The sequence below is a fragment of the Artemia franciscana genome, unplaced genomic scaffold (assembly GCF_032884065.1).
Source record: "Artemia franciscana unplaced genomic scaffold, ASM3288406v1 PGA_scaffold_32, whole genome shotgun sequence".
Classification (NCBI taxonomy): domain Eukaryota; kingdom Metazoa; phylum Arthropoda; class Branchiopoda; order Anostraca; family Artemiidae; genus Artemia; species Artemia franciscana.
The window spans coordinates 410,948-424,084 of record NW_027062665.1 but is presented as its reverse complement, the minus strand read 5'-3'; the positions used below and the strand labels follow the sequence as shown (position 1 = coordinate 424,084).

At 33.4% G+C, this 13,137-nt stretch overlaps 2 protein-coding genes across 11 annotated transcripts in view; one reads left to right on the top strand and one right to left on the bottom strand.

Annotated features, from left to right (window-relative positions):
• The window catches only part of LOC136041637 (uncharacterized), a 30,501-nt gene extending 18,004 nt beyond the window's left edge, over positions 1-12,497 (top strand). For 8 of the 9 annotated variants that reach the window (XM_065726340.1, XM_065726334.1, XM_065726338.1 and 5 more), the window contains exon 3: positions 1,051-2,977. In XM_065726340.1, the coding sequence (XP_065582412.1) occupies positions 1,051-1,996 (946 nt within the window). In that variant the 3' untranslated portion in view covers positions 1,997-2,977. Of the gene's footprint in view, positions 1-1,050; positions 2,978-11,421 lie in introns of those variants that run through there. The other variant, XR_010621077.1, reaches the window with a different exon arrangement.
• LOC136041639 (uncharacterized) lies at positions 3,114-9,879 on the bottom strand. 2 transcript variants are annotated; one of them, XM_065726343.1, is made up of 4 exons: positions 9,804-9,879; positions 7,052-7,220; positions 5,308-5,473; positions 3,114-4,090 (listed from the first exon to the last, which is right to left on the bottom strand). In XM_065726343.1, the coding sequence occupies exons 2-4, from the start codon at positions 7,209-7,211 to the stop codon at positions 3,436-3,438; spliced, it is 981 nt and encodes a 326-aa protein (XP_065582415.1). In that variant the 5' UTR covers positions 7,212-7,220; positions 9,804-9,879; the 3' UTR covers positions 3,114-3,435. The 2 variants fall into 2 exon arrangements, with proteins under 2 accessions (XP_065582415.1, XP_065582414.1); XM_065726342.1 differs by lacking the exon at positions 9,804-9,879 and adding an exon at positions 8,116-8,310.
• Positions 12,498-13,137: the final 640 nt, after the last annotated feature.

Here is a 13,137-nt window from a genome sequence, read left to right as displayed (position 1 = left end):
GTCGGTGATCAGATACGTGAGCTTCTTCGCACTTAGGCACATTCTGTCCCGGATCTTACTGGGGAACATCGCATGGAAGGTTCCGACAATATGGTCAGAAGAGTCAGCAGACATGGAACTCTGTACCGTCTGAAGTGCCCATATTAACTCAGCTTTATAAGCGGCATCACGCTCACAGAACATGTTTGTACCAACTAATGGCTTATCCTTGGATGTTTCATCAAATCGAAATTGTCCGGTCAGATGAAGCTGCAGTGGATGTAGTTGAGCAGCAACTACGGCTTTCCAAGTAGTTTGCAAAAGAACGAGTACTGGTCATTCCCAGTCTTACACCATTCGCCAATCTTTCTACCGCTGCAATCCGTCTTAGCAGGCCATGAACTGTTAAACTTGGTAGGCCCCATACTTAATTACCAAGCATCACCTGCAAAATAGCACCCCAAGATTTAAAGACCATAAGAAGAAAAAATGTGGATATATCCGGAACTCGGCCGTATTTGCATCAGCCTTTTAAATAGCGTTCAGCCAGGAAATGCATAAGTCACAAGAACTCCAGTCTCATTAAGCAGAGACTGCTAGCCTATATACTGACTTTCGCTCATTTTGGACAAGCCCAACATGACAAAAAAACATAGGCTGTTAAGTCAACACAACAGCATAGCCCAGGCAGAAGCAGCTTACTAAGCACAACACAAAGCATTGGTTAAGTTCAGACAGCTCAACTTTTGTAACTATCAATCTAGACCAAAAGAAAGCACAGTCTACAAGCAGAGTCAAAAGCAAAGAAAAGCACTTCTTGGCTTACTTAATGAGCAGTGAAAATTCCAAATCACGAATAACGTTCTTAGTGCTCTTCAGCCGAAAATATAGGAATAATAGGATTTTAGCCAAAATATAGGCATTTTATAGGAGTGCATTAAAATATAGGAATTTATTGGAGTTTATAGGCGAGTCCGAACGCTGGACTGACTAGAGTGATTAAACCTAAGCACCTACTTGAAAGAAGATTTTGTTTTGTCAACCACTGAACAATTTTCTTTTTACTTTTAGATATCTTGTAACTGGAAATTCAATGGCTTCTCTGTCATTGTGTTATAGGATGGGACGATCCACCATTTCTGGTATTATTGCTCAAACATACCAAGCAATTTGGAAGAATTTGCAGCCGATATACATGAAGCCACCCGAAAAAGATGACTTTTATGCAATTGCTAGGGATTTTTATGAAATTTGGAACTTTCCTCATTGTATTGGGGCAATAGATGGGAAGCACTGTCGAATCCAATGCCCAGCCAACTCTGGATCTGACTTTAATAATTTTCACGAATTTCATAGTATTGTTTTAATGGCTGTTGCAGATGCTCATTACAAATTTATTTATGTAGATGTAGGTGCAAAGGGTAAAGAAAATGATAGTAGTATTTTTGCAAGATCTGGTTTTGGTGCTGCTTTGCGGAATGCCACCCTCCCAATTCGAGATCCCTCATCTTTGTTAAACTCTGAGAATCTTTTTCCATTCATTTTTGTTGGAGATGAGGCTTTTCCTCTTCTAAAAAATCTTATGCGACCATACCCAAGGTATTCAAGCCTAACCACACAGCAAAGAATTTTTAATTATCGTTTGTCACGGGCTAGAAGGGTGGTAGAAAACGCATTTGGAATTATGTCTGTAAAGTTTAGGATACTGAGAAGTAGTATTAATTGTAAGCTTGATACAATGGACCATATTGTTAAAGCTACTTGTGTGCTGCGCAATTTTCTGATAACTACAAATTCATCCAGATACTCTCTGTCAATAGTTGTTGACCGAGAAGTAGATGGAAATATTATTCCTGGAACTTGGCGTAACAGCTCTTTTTTACAACCATCAGGAAATTTATCAGGAAATGCTGCTAGCCCAAATGCCATCCAAGTGCGTATTATGTTCATGGAATATTTTTCTGGTCCAGGAGCAGTTCCATGGCAAAATCTTTCAGTACAAAATGGTCTTTTTTAGTAATGAAATAAAAAAGGTTAAATGAAATAAAAATTGTTCTTTTTTAATTTTTTTTTAACTAATCTTGATCACTTTTGGGATAATTGGTCTAATTTAGAATTAGCTGAACCAAAACTAGATGCAAGAGAATTTAATATTGTCAAGTCTTTTTCTTTGAATTTTTAAATTTCCTTCAGCATACTTAAAAACTTCTTCTTAAACTAAAATTGGAGTTTATTTTTAAATATAGACTCAATTAGAATAGAATAATTGGCTCCAAGTTTACTTAAATCATACCTGCTTACACTTTGACTTGATGTGTATTTTTTAGCAGTTCCTAAACTTTAGTTTAATTATATGGTAAAGTTAATAACGACATTTATTTAAATTGTTTTATTTCCTTGATTTAAAATAGTCTTTTTCACACATAAGTATTTCAGAAAATATTTTTTAAATATCCTCCAGTTTTCAGCTGCTTTTTGAAAGGACTGTTTTATTTTATAATTATATTAACTATTAAAAACTTCAATAAGATTATTCCTGTATTCAATTTGATTAACACACTTTTTAATCTTCTTCTAGTTAATAATTGTGCTACTACATCAAACATCACATTATCCATCTAATAAAGATGATTAAATATTCTTCATTCTAAGAGGTCCTACAATGTTTATTATCTCTATGAAAATTTAAGTTACGGTGTATTTAACTATCAATTTTCTTAACCTTAACATTTGAAAACTGTTGAAGCACCAAAAACGTCAAAACAAAAACATTTTTGCAACCTGACTCAATTTTAGGTGTATTCATTCCTTAAAACCAGGATTTTGTATGATTTCAAAAATTTAATTGCTGGTTTTTGCTAATATTTTAAGAAGTGTATGGTTTTGTAACTTTCTGCAAGTTTAAAAAATTACATTTGGCTTTAGTGGCCTTGGAACTTCAATTAATTTGCATTAACATATTTGTATTCAGTATCAGTTTAATATATATGGTAATCTATTTTCTATTCTTTTTAATCCAAACAGCACAGGAAGAAAATTATCTGCACCTTCAATTCTCCTCAAGTAATGAAAATAAACAAAATTGGAGACTAGAGATCAGATAAAATGTTTAATAAAAACAAATTAGACAAAATTGTAAATCAAAGATGAGGCACAAGTTTGATAATGAATATTGAATCAAAATAAATCCAATATTGATGTATTTGAATCAAAGAAACTATTCACTGGGTTGTATCAACAGAAGAAAATTCTCTTTCTAATAATTCTAAAATTTCTTTCTGAATACGAACTTGATTGAAAATAGGTAATTGATCCAAATTTTGGGCTAAGGTGTAGCAAAACCCATAATTACATGAATTCTCCAAATTAATCTTTCTCTTCATTCTATCCTCCAAGAATACTTTTATGGTATCCTCTACTGGTGTCTCTGTTGATTGAACTGGGTGCACTCTTTTCTTATTTTTTTTGGTGACCAGAAGAGAGAGGAGTTGTAGGAGCTACTGAAGGTGAATTTGAGGGTTCAAAAATATCAAGTTTTGAAGAGTATTCTGGTTTTGTGACTGGTGTGTGGAAAGGGGGGCTGGAGCGGATAGGGTGCGAAAGGTTATAGCTGGACAATTTTGAAGATTTACCAGAAGCATGTTTGTTTTGTATATTGGATGTAGAACACAGGGGATTTGGAGGTGACTCAAGTTGCACAAAAGTTAATGGTGCAACAGGGTATTGCATGGTTGGTGAGGAACTTTGTAAATAGATTGTGTTGGCAAAAGGATTTTTTGGTTGAATAATGATAGGATTGGACTTTGATGTAGTAAGAGCACTAGGAAAGTTGGAAGTGGAAGATTCAGAATCTGGTGTAAGTATATGATTTTTCTTATGAGGGAAGTTAGCAGTGGAGTCGCCTTCAAATACTGTGAAAGTGTTTGAAGTAGTTAAATTATTCTGAAAAAGGTAGGTATTTGATGCTGTTGATGCTATAGGAGAGGAGGAGGTAGAAGATGATCCAAAATTAGTTTCATCAAACTTCACATCAGGCTGGTTTGAAGTAGAATCACCATCAGATAGCTGAATGGTAATAGTATCTTCTTCATTGTCAAAATTTCCTGATGTCCTGCAAAGTAAAACTTGTGAAAACTTTGTGAAGAATGTACAGCTGGATGAGGATCATTTAATTTGTTCATACAGTATATGTTTAAGGAATGCTGCATCATTATAGAAATACACTTTTTATCAAGGAAATGTATTACTAGTGCAATGAATTATTAATTTTTTTTTGCACTCATAATTAGCTGACTGCTATGACTCAAAAATTGTTCGCTGAGAAGATAATTTGTAATCTAGAATTCAATTTTTAGGAGTTGCTTGTTTCCTTTTACCAAGAAAGTACGCCAGAATTTGGCAGGAAAACCTTGGAATTGACCTGGCATTGCACAGTTTAGCTAGTATTTGGGGATGAAAATTAAGTTTATTAGATACTATACTGCTACAGCTATTAAACATTACACTGAAACTTACATACTAGGAGCTTTCTAGCTGTTCAACGTCACTAATTTTACATATTGCTCTTTTCTTATAAGCCATCAAGACTAAACTAAAATACTTTGAGAACCAGAACTTGGTTGAAAAATATGATGTCTAACTTTGAAGCATTAAGCTTAAGTTTTACCTCTTGATCTTCTTGAATTGGATTAGCCAAAATTCTGTCTAATTCTGGTAATATTTTACTGGGGTTGAACAAATCATACATACACTAAATAGGTGATGCATTTATAAGAAGCAATTCTAAGCCATTTTTTATTTCATAGTCAATTCATACAGAAGAGGTGATCACAAACTTTTGAGGGGGTGCATTCACTTGGAAATACAAAAAAAAATAGTTGTGCTCTTTTTAAGATTTACACATGATTGGAAGGCAACCAGTACCCGTTTTATTCCCTTTCTTTATTAAGCATGTATCAAATTTTAGATAACCTTTTTATTAAAAATAGTCCAAACATCAAATAACTATACCTGTGGGGTTGACATCCCCCCCCCAAAAAAAAACAAGTTGAAAGAGACTTGAGACTAAAAGGCATATCCAATATATCGTAAGAACAACTCAGATTGGTAAGATGAAACCTTCAGGACATGCTGAGGGGGTATAACAAAATTACCAGAGGGAAACTAGATTCCCTTCCATCATTTTTTTAGCTGCTTTCCTGCAAAGACACTTAGCTATTATTTTCACCATAAATTTCATATAGCAAAGAATAAAAATAAGAATAAAGATGTTACATTAAATTATAAATAAGACTAAAATATGCTGCAAAAATACTTTCGAAAACTTACTTTCGAGGATGATGATACTTTCTTAGAAACTGCATTGCTCTGAAATGAGGCCATTTCTGAAAATCAAGACTGTCCCCACCATCTCCACTTCTTTTGAAATTGTTTGCATTCAGTCTTTTCATAAACTGATTCCGCAGGTAGGTCCAAGTGGATTTACACCATTCCGCTAAAAAATCAATGAGAAAGGTAGCATAAATAAGGAATTATTAAACATAGATGAAGGGGACAGATGAAAGGAGATATTGCAGTTCTATTGTATAAAATCATGCAACAATGGTAGCATGTTTTCAGTAGGTTCAAAAATAACATTCCAAGTTTCACAAGGATTGAGAAGAATGTGAATTCAATAACCCTAACTAGGGGTCTTAATAGTCTTGTATTTTAGACAAAAGATCTCACTTCAAGACCCCTTTTGGCTTAGAGACTAAATAATTTGACAAAAGTGTGTTTCAATCATAAGCTCAATTTCATAATTTTACAGGATTTGTAAGATCTGTTCTGCCAGACTTTGACATTGCTTACCCTGAAAATCATGCAAGCATCATTTAAAGCAAAATGCTATGTAATATATTTCATAAATTCAGGAATTTGATGAAATCTTTGCATCCAAAAAGAAGCAACACAAGATTACCAAAAAACCATGAATATGCTAACCTTGACTTATTTACATAGGATGGTAGATGCACATTCTTAGTTTGTAGAGCTAAACATAATATAATTTTTTTGATTCTAGCACTTCCTAAAAATCGAAAATACATCGGGTTTAAATCTTCTTAATGATCTAAAGGTATGACAGCTTATCAGTGGTATATTTTCATTTCCTTAAGTTACCTGTTTGAGGGTATGTTTGCTTTATAAATAAATTGTCATTTTGTAATAAATACTATAGATAATACCAATTTTATTTTTGTCAACATATCCTATTATAAAACCAATTTTAGCCAAATGCACATGTCATATTAAATTGAAGAAAAAAACTGTATAACCTTAAACTCAAGCTACAACAATTATTTTCTTCTAAGAAAAGGAGACTTAACAAACAAATTAAAGAAAATCACTGCTATTTTTCCATTTTCTTAAGTTACCCATTCCAGGGTATGTTTACATTATAAATAAGGTGTCATTTTGTAATAAGTATTAGACAATACCAATTTTACTTTTGTAAACATTTCCTATCATAAAACCAATCGTAGTGAAATGCCCATGTCATATTAAGTTGGAAAAAAAATGTTGTATAGCTTTAACCTCAACTGAAACCATTTTTTTTTCAAAGAAAAGAAAACCTAATAAAAAATTAAGGAAAAACACAATCTTTCTGAGGCAAGGACAGATTTACACCTGTCTTCTATGACAGTTTCTCATTAAGTTAAGAAATGAGGTTAGTAGCTTTTTTTGTTTCTTTATCAAATTAGGAGTCGAGTAGAATTTGCTTTCTATTCTCATTTGTGGCCATTTTGATGGACTTTTTTTCTAAGGAGCATATCTAAAGCAATGGGAGAATTAAGAATCAATGGAGATGTAAAACTTCCCTAGGCTTTGATTATGCCTATGATTTAAGCATTATAGACGAAAGTCTCAGGAAAATGAATCAAATTTAGAAGCTCTTCAAGTTGGCATGAGTTTAAACTAAAGTTTTATTTTCTGAGTCACCTTATTTCCAAGATGACAAGAAGTTCTTTATCAATATGTTTGCAATAGTGTAAATGAATAAAAATAGTTATATGCCTAGCCTTGTGCAGCTTACCTTGCTCTCCAAGACTGTTGGCTATTTCAGACCATCTGTCATTTTTGTATTTTGTATTCTTATATAGTGAATTACTTGTATCATATAAACAAGGATGGTTTTGTACCAAGACAATCAAATTCACATAGACTGACTGCTTCATGGTAGTTATGGTAGTCATTTTTCCAAGCTAAAAGAGAATCAATTCTTTGAGTAGGATGAAATTTTTCTTATTGAAACATAACAAACAAAATGAAAAACAAATTAATTTTGTTATGATATGACAAGTAATTTGGTAACAAGGGAACATCAAAAAACATACTTGATAAAATTATGGAACATCTCTTCTGACAATTTTGCAACTAACTATAGGGGAATTTAATGCATAGACCAAGTAGTCAAAATAATACTGGGATGTCCATGAATCAGCAAGACTAAAAAAAGGTTTAAAATAAGAGCTCTGAGACATGATATCCTTCTAAATACCAAATTTCAATGAGATCCAATCACCTGTTTGTAAGTTAAAAATACCTCATTTTCTCTAATTTTTCAGAATTACCCCCCCCCCAACTTCCCCAAAATGAGTGGATCCGTTCCGGTAAGTCAATCATGTATCTAGGACTTGTGCTTCATATTCTCACCAAGTTTCATCCTGATCCCTCCACTCTAAGTTTTTTCCAAGTTTTAGGTTTCCCCCTCCCAACTCCCCCCAATGTCACCAGATCTGGTCGGGATTTAAAATAAGTGCTCCAAGACACCATATCCTTCTAAATATCAAATTTCATTGAGATCCAATCACCCATTTGTAAGTTAAAAATACTTCATTTTTTTAATTTTTCAGAATTACGAATTTCAGAATTAAGAAATAGTGAGTAAAAATTTCACACTGTTAGCAACAATCAGAGAAAATTGTCGTGACTTTTTCCAGCACCATCTACTAGTTCAACTTTAGCCTGAACTAAAGCAAGGCTATACTACCAATACACTCCGCATTATATCTCTCTCCCTACTTCACTCCACTCTAATCTAAATGAAAATGTTTGTAACTTAATTAAAAAAATTGAATATTTAAAGGAAAAACTCACTTTGAAAAAAATATTGCAGTTCTAGTAAATTCGTGCTCTTATCAACGTAGACCAGATCCGTTCTTATTTTGTGAGAGATGATGCAAAACATCTTGCTGTTTTTAATGGCCTTTAACATTTCCTTGGCTATATCTTCCACTAAAATGTATCCCATATATCCATTATGGGGGGTGTTTTTTTCGGGGACAACGAATAATACCCTCAGAATGACCTAATTTAAAATTATAACTTATGTATTAATGCAAATGGCAAAATAGAAAAAAAACTACAATAATATTTCAACAAAAAGCAGTTGGCAAAACAAAAAGTAACACAGTATATAATAAGGAATACTGAACTACTTTAGCTCTGGAAGTTTTTGTAAAAAAAAACAACAAAAAAACAAGAGCTAAGAGCTAATATGGCACTTTTGACAATATGTTATAACCTTAATTAAAGGTATTGCATATTTAAAGGAAAAACTCACGTTTAAATTTATCGGTGAGCTCATATTGATCTAAATCATCACGAGTAAAGAGTTGATCTGTTCTAACGACAAAATAATAATTCTTCTTCCATGAATCTGTATAAGTGGACCTGACAAAAATACACACCTAGATGTTATAAAATCGTGTAATTAAATATTTAACTTAAAATCTTTTGCGACCCAATTTGAGGTCATGACCCATAGTTTAAGACGGCCTGGTCTATTTTGAAACTACAAAACCTTTTTCGACGATTTTAGGGTCTTTTGTCCTTATTTAGTTATTTCTTAGACATAACTATTTCAGAAAGACTCTTTCACCACAAGGGATAAAGAATTTCATTGATTTTTTTCTGAAGAACTTGAATACCTTAGCGTGAATAACTTTGACTGTAGATTATAAACGTTAAAGAAATCCAGAGATTACTTAATTGTTTTGGTTGCTATGTCATCAAAAACGAAGAAAAAAAAAGTGAATCAAAATTTCACATTGTTAGCCACACTTATAGACAAAATTGTCAAGTGACTCTGACACCAACTATTAGTTCAAATTTGGCCTGAACTAAAGTGAGGCTATTCTACCAATATGCTCCTCAGTATATCCTTACTTCACTCCACTTTAATCAAAATAAATATGTTTGTAACCTTAATTAAAGAAATTGCACATTTAAAGTAAAAACTCACTTCTGAATTTATTCAGTAGTTCCAATCCATGTTCATCAGTATAATGGATTATATGATCTCTTCTAATTATATCACTACTGATAAGAACTTCTTTCTTTGATATGATACTTCTTCAAATATCTTGTAATAAAACATATCCCTGATAGTTCCTTTGATTGCTCTTTGGTTGCTTTTCTGAGACTATGACTTAGGGATGGCCTAATAAAAAACTAGAATTTATAATTTAATACAAATGACCCTACATTTCATTATATTGACCTTGATTTTTTTTAAAAGAACTTGAATACTCTATCTAATCGAAAACGAAGAAAAACAAAGGAAATAGTGAATCAAAATTTCACATTGTTAGCCACACTTACAGAGAAAATTGTCAAGTGACTCTTTCTGACACCAACTATTAGTTCAAATTTGGCCTGGACTAAAGTGAGGTTATTCTACCAATATGCTCCTCAGTATATCCCTACTTCACTCCGCTCTAATCAAAACGAATATGTTTTTTAACCTTAGTTAAAGGAATTGCACATTTAAAGTAAAAACTCACTTCTGAATTTTTTCTTTAATTCTAGTCCATCTTCATCGAGATAATGGATTATGGCATCTTTTATTATCAAATTATCAGTAATTTCAACTTCCTCTTCCTGAACCAGTTGTCTGGCAATGTCGTGAAGGAGAATATATCCCAGATAGTTATTACTTTGCTTTTTTCGCTTGACCAAAGCTACGGAATGGCCTAATAAATAATTAGAATTTATGATTTAATACAAATGGCAAAATAGAAAAAAAATATTAAAGTAATGATATTTATAACCAGCCTGTCAATAACTTTATTAAAGTTTTCCATCTATATGCAGTAGACACACGCCTCGTATGATTAGTATGGCAAACCATAAGGAAATGCTACATTATTATTATTCATCCTGAAAACACACCTGGCAAATCGTAAAGTAACGTGATGCTGGGGGATAAACGTCTTATAGTTTTTGTGGGTCACTGCTAAATAAATGTCTAAATATATAGGGCTGATCTATTAAAGTGTATTAAGTGTGAAAATATCGAAATTCACTAGAAGAGATTCTAAATAGTCAGATAAATCTTCTTGGGGTGTAAAAGGTTTAGGGTGAAAAAATGCTAGCACTTTTCGCAGGGGAAACAATACTATTATAAAATGTAATATTTCCTGATTTGTTAAAGTCAATTTGCTGATTTTACAAATCATTTTGAAGTGTATACTAAATTACTTTTATATGGGCTAAAATATGGGTCGACAGCGATTCGGGTAGAAATTGAAAAGTTGGTGTTTGTTCAATAACTTCATAATTGATAAGCTGCTTTGGGGCTTTTATTTATCATACCATTTTATTCTTTGTTTTCTCATATTCGTTTTTGGTTAGAGACAGAATAGACATTATTATTTTTTGAATGACTTTCAACTCCTATTATCTTCTTACCTCTGGCAAAAATTTTCAATAAATGCTCTCGGGATAAACAAGGTTTGGGTATGGTGGCCACTGCTGGTGATCAGTTTCTTCAGTCCTTTTAATCAATCTCATGAACTTTGTTACATTTCCAATTCTGGTCTACTTTGTCAACTGAAAAATATACAAGAAGTTTACACCAAATTTCATGATATCTCCCTCGACGAATGTGAAAGTAAATACAAATAAATAAAAAGATGCCCCATCGGCATGGACAGTTTGAAGAAGCCAGCCATAAGTAATGCGTCGACAAATATAAGCAACTCTCGAAAATGCTAAACCGACTGTTGCCATGTAATAAATCACTAAAAAAACAGTGACGATCTGAATCACTAGACAAAGACCTAGGAGGGATCCAAAGTTTCATCAAATAGAAATATTTGCTGGTAGAGGTAGATCTACAATAGCAGAGTTGATAATTTTGATGGTAGATTGTGTCTTGCGTGAAAATAGCGTTGCAATTCTTAAAAGTCTGCTCTTTACTAAATTGATGCTCGGAAGAGCTTCTTATTTCTGTTAAAAAAAAAATTATAACCAGTAAGAGGACCAGAAACAGATATACTACCACGAATGAATAGGCTATGAGAGTAAGACCACTAACATTTAAACTGATCACTAGGTAGTCCTTAAGGACCTAGAGATACCTCGGACCTAGTTAAATTGATAAATATATTTTTATTGCAGGAAGGGCCTAGAGGAGAGAGGTTAATTCAATGGAAAACTTCTCATTATCTCTTAGTAAGGAAACATGAATGAACATCACTAGGATCCCCGCTTAAAAATGTAAAAAAGAATTAAAGAAATCCATTTGGAAGACATTCTCAAATGATGTAAAAACTAAGAATGTTTGAACGAAGAGGGACAAGGTGAATCCTAGAGGTTGATTGAGTAAGAGCATGAGTATAGATGACAACGGTAAACCTTAGAATATCAAAAGTTAGTTAAACGAAAATATTAACTTTCGAAGTTATTCAATTGTCAAGTGACTCTTTCTGACACCAACTATTAGTTCAAATTTGGCCTGAACTAAAGTGAGGCTATTCTACCAATATGCTCCTCAGTTTATCCCTACTTCACTCCGCTCTAATCAAAATGAAATTGTTTGTAACCTTAGTTAAAGGAATTGCACATTTAAAGTAAAAACTCACTTCTGAATTTCTTCATTAATTCTAATCCATCTTCATCGACAAAATGGATTTTATAATCAAATTATCAGTAATTTTAACTTCCTCTTCCTGAACCAGTTGTCTTGCAATGTCGTGAAGGATAATATATCTCAGATAGTTATTACTTTGCTTTCTTCGCTTGGCTGAGTGGGAGCCGTCCTGGCCGAGTGGGTTGGTGCGCTGGATTCGGGATCCTTTGTCTGAGAGGACACGGGTTCGAATTCCAGTGTACCCAATTCTTCGGTTTGGGACGGGGGTCAGTGGTGTGACCCTGTGAGCTTAGCCAGAGTCGACCCAGCTCTAAATGGGTACCTGGAGAAATCTGGGGAAGGTAAACAGGAAGGGTGTGCGAAAGCACAGGATGGCTGGCCCCCAACCCCCCATTGCACTTCAGGGCTGAAGGGCCAAGAAACGGAGATCAGCACCGCCGGTAAGGACTGTAAAGTCTAATGCCGTATCCTTTACCCTTTTTTTTCGCTTGACCAAAGCTACGGAATGGCCTAATGAAAAAATAGAATTTATGATTTAATACAAATGGCAAAATAGAAAAAAATAGAAAAGTAATAATATTTATAACTAGCATGTCAATAACTTGACAGGAATCATGACCACACAGTTTTTAAAATATTTCATCTTCACTTTTTAATGTGTGATGTAAGCGTTTATGCTTTCAATATACTAAAACTACCGATCAAAATATACAATAAACTAGGTAGTATCGATGACCAGCCATAGAGCACCACGGGGGCAGCCACATGAAAAAAAAACAGTTCACCAATGATTATATGTCATTCAAAGAGAAGTCCCAAAAACTCTAAGACCCCACACTATTTTAAGTCACAATATTTAAGTCACAAGTCCCCTAAAATTCTAAGTCTCACCCAAAATTATAAGTTGTATTTCTCCTACCTCCCCACTTATCAAAAGACTTCAATCCCCCTCCAGCCCGACCTCCCTCACCCCCTTAAAAAATTAAAATTTGCGTAAATAATACGACTCTGAAAACAAATATTCTCAATCTTATAACTATTGATACGAGAACTTAAATATCGTTCTAAATTCTAAGTCAAAAAAAGGGAGGGGACAGAAATCTGGAGAAGCAGTATTGGAGACTCTTGGAAGTGGGTTGTGGATGATCAAGTTCCCTTAAAAAAATGCAATAGCAATTGTTTCATTGGGGAATATAAATTCGCCGGTCTATTTTACCCATGTGCGTGTCATTAGGAAAGATACT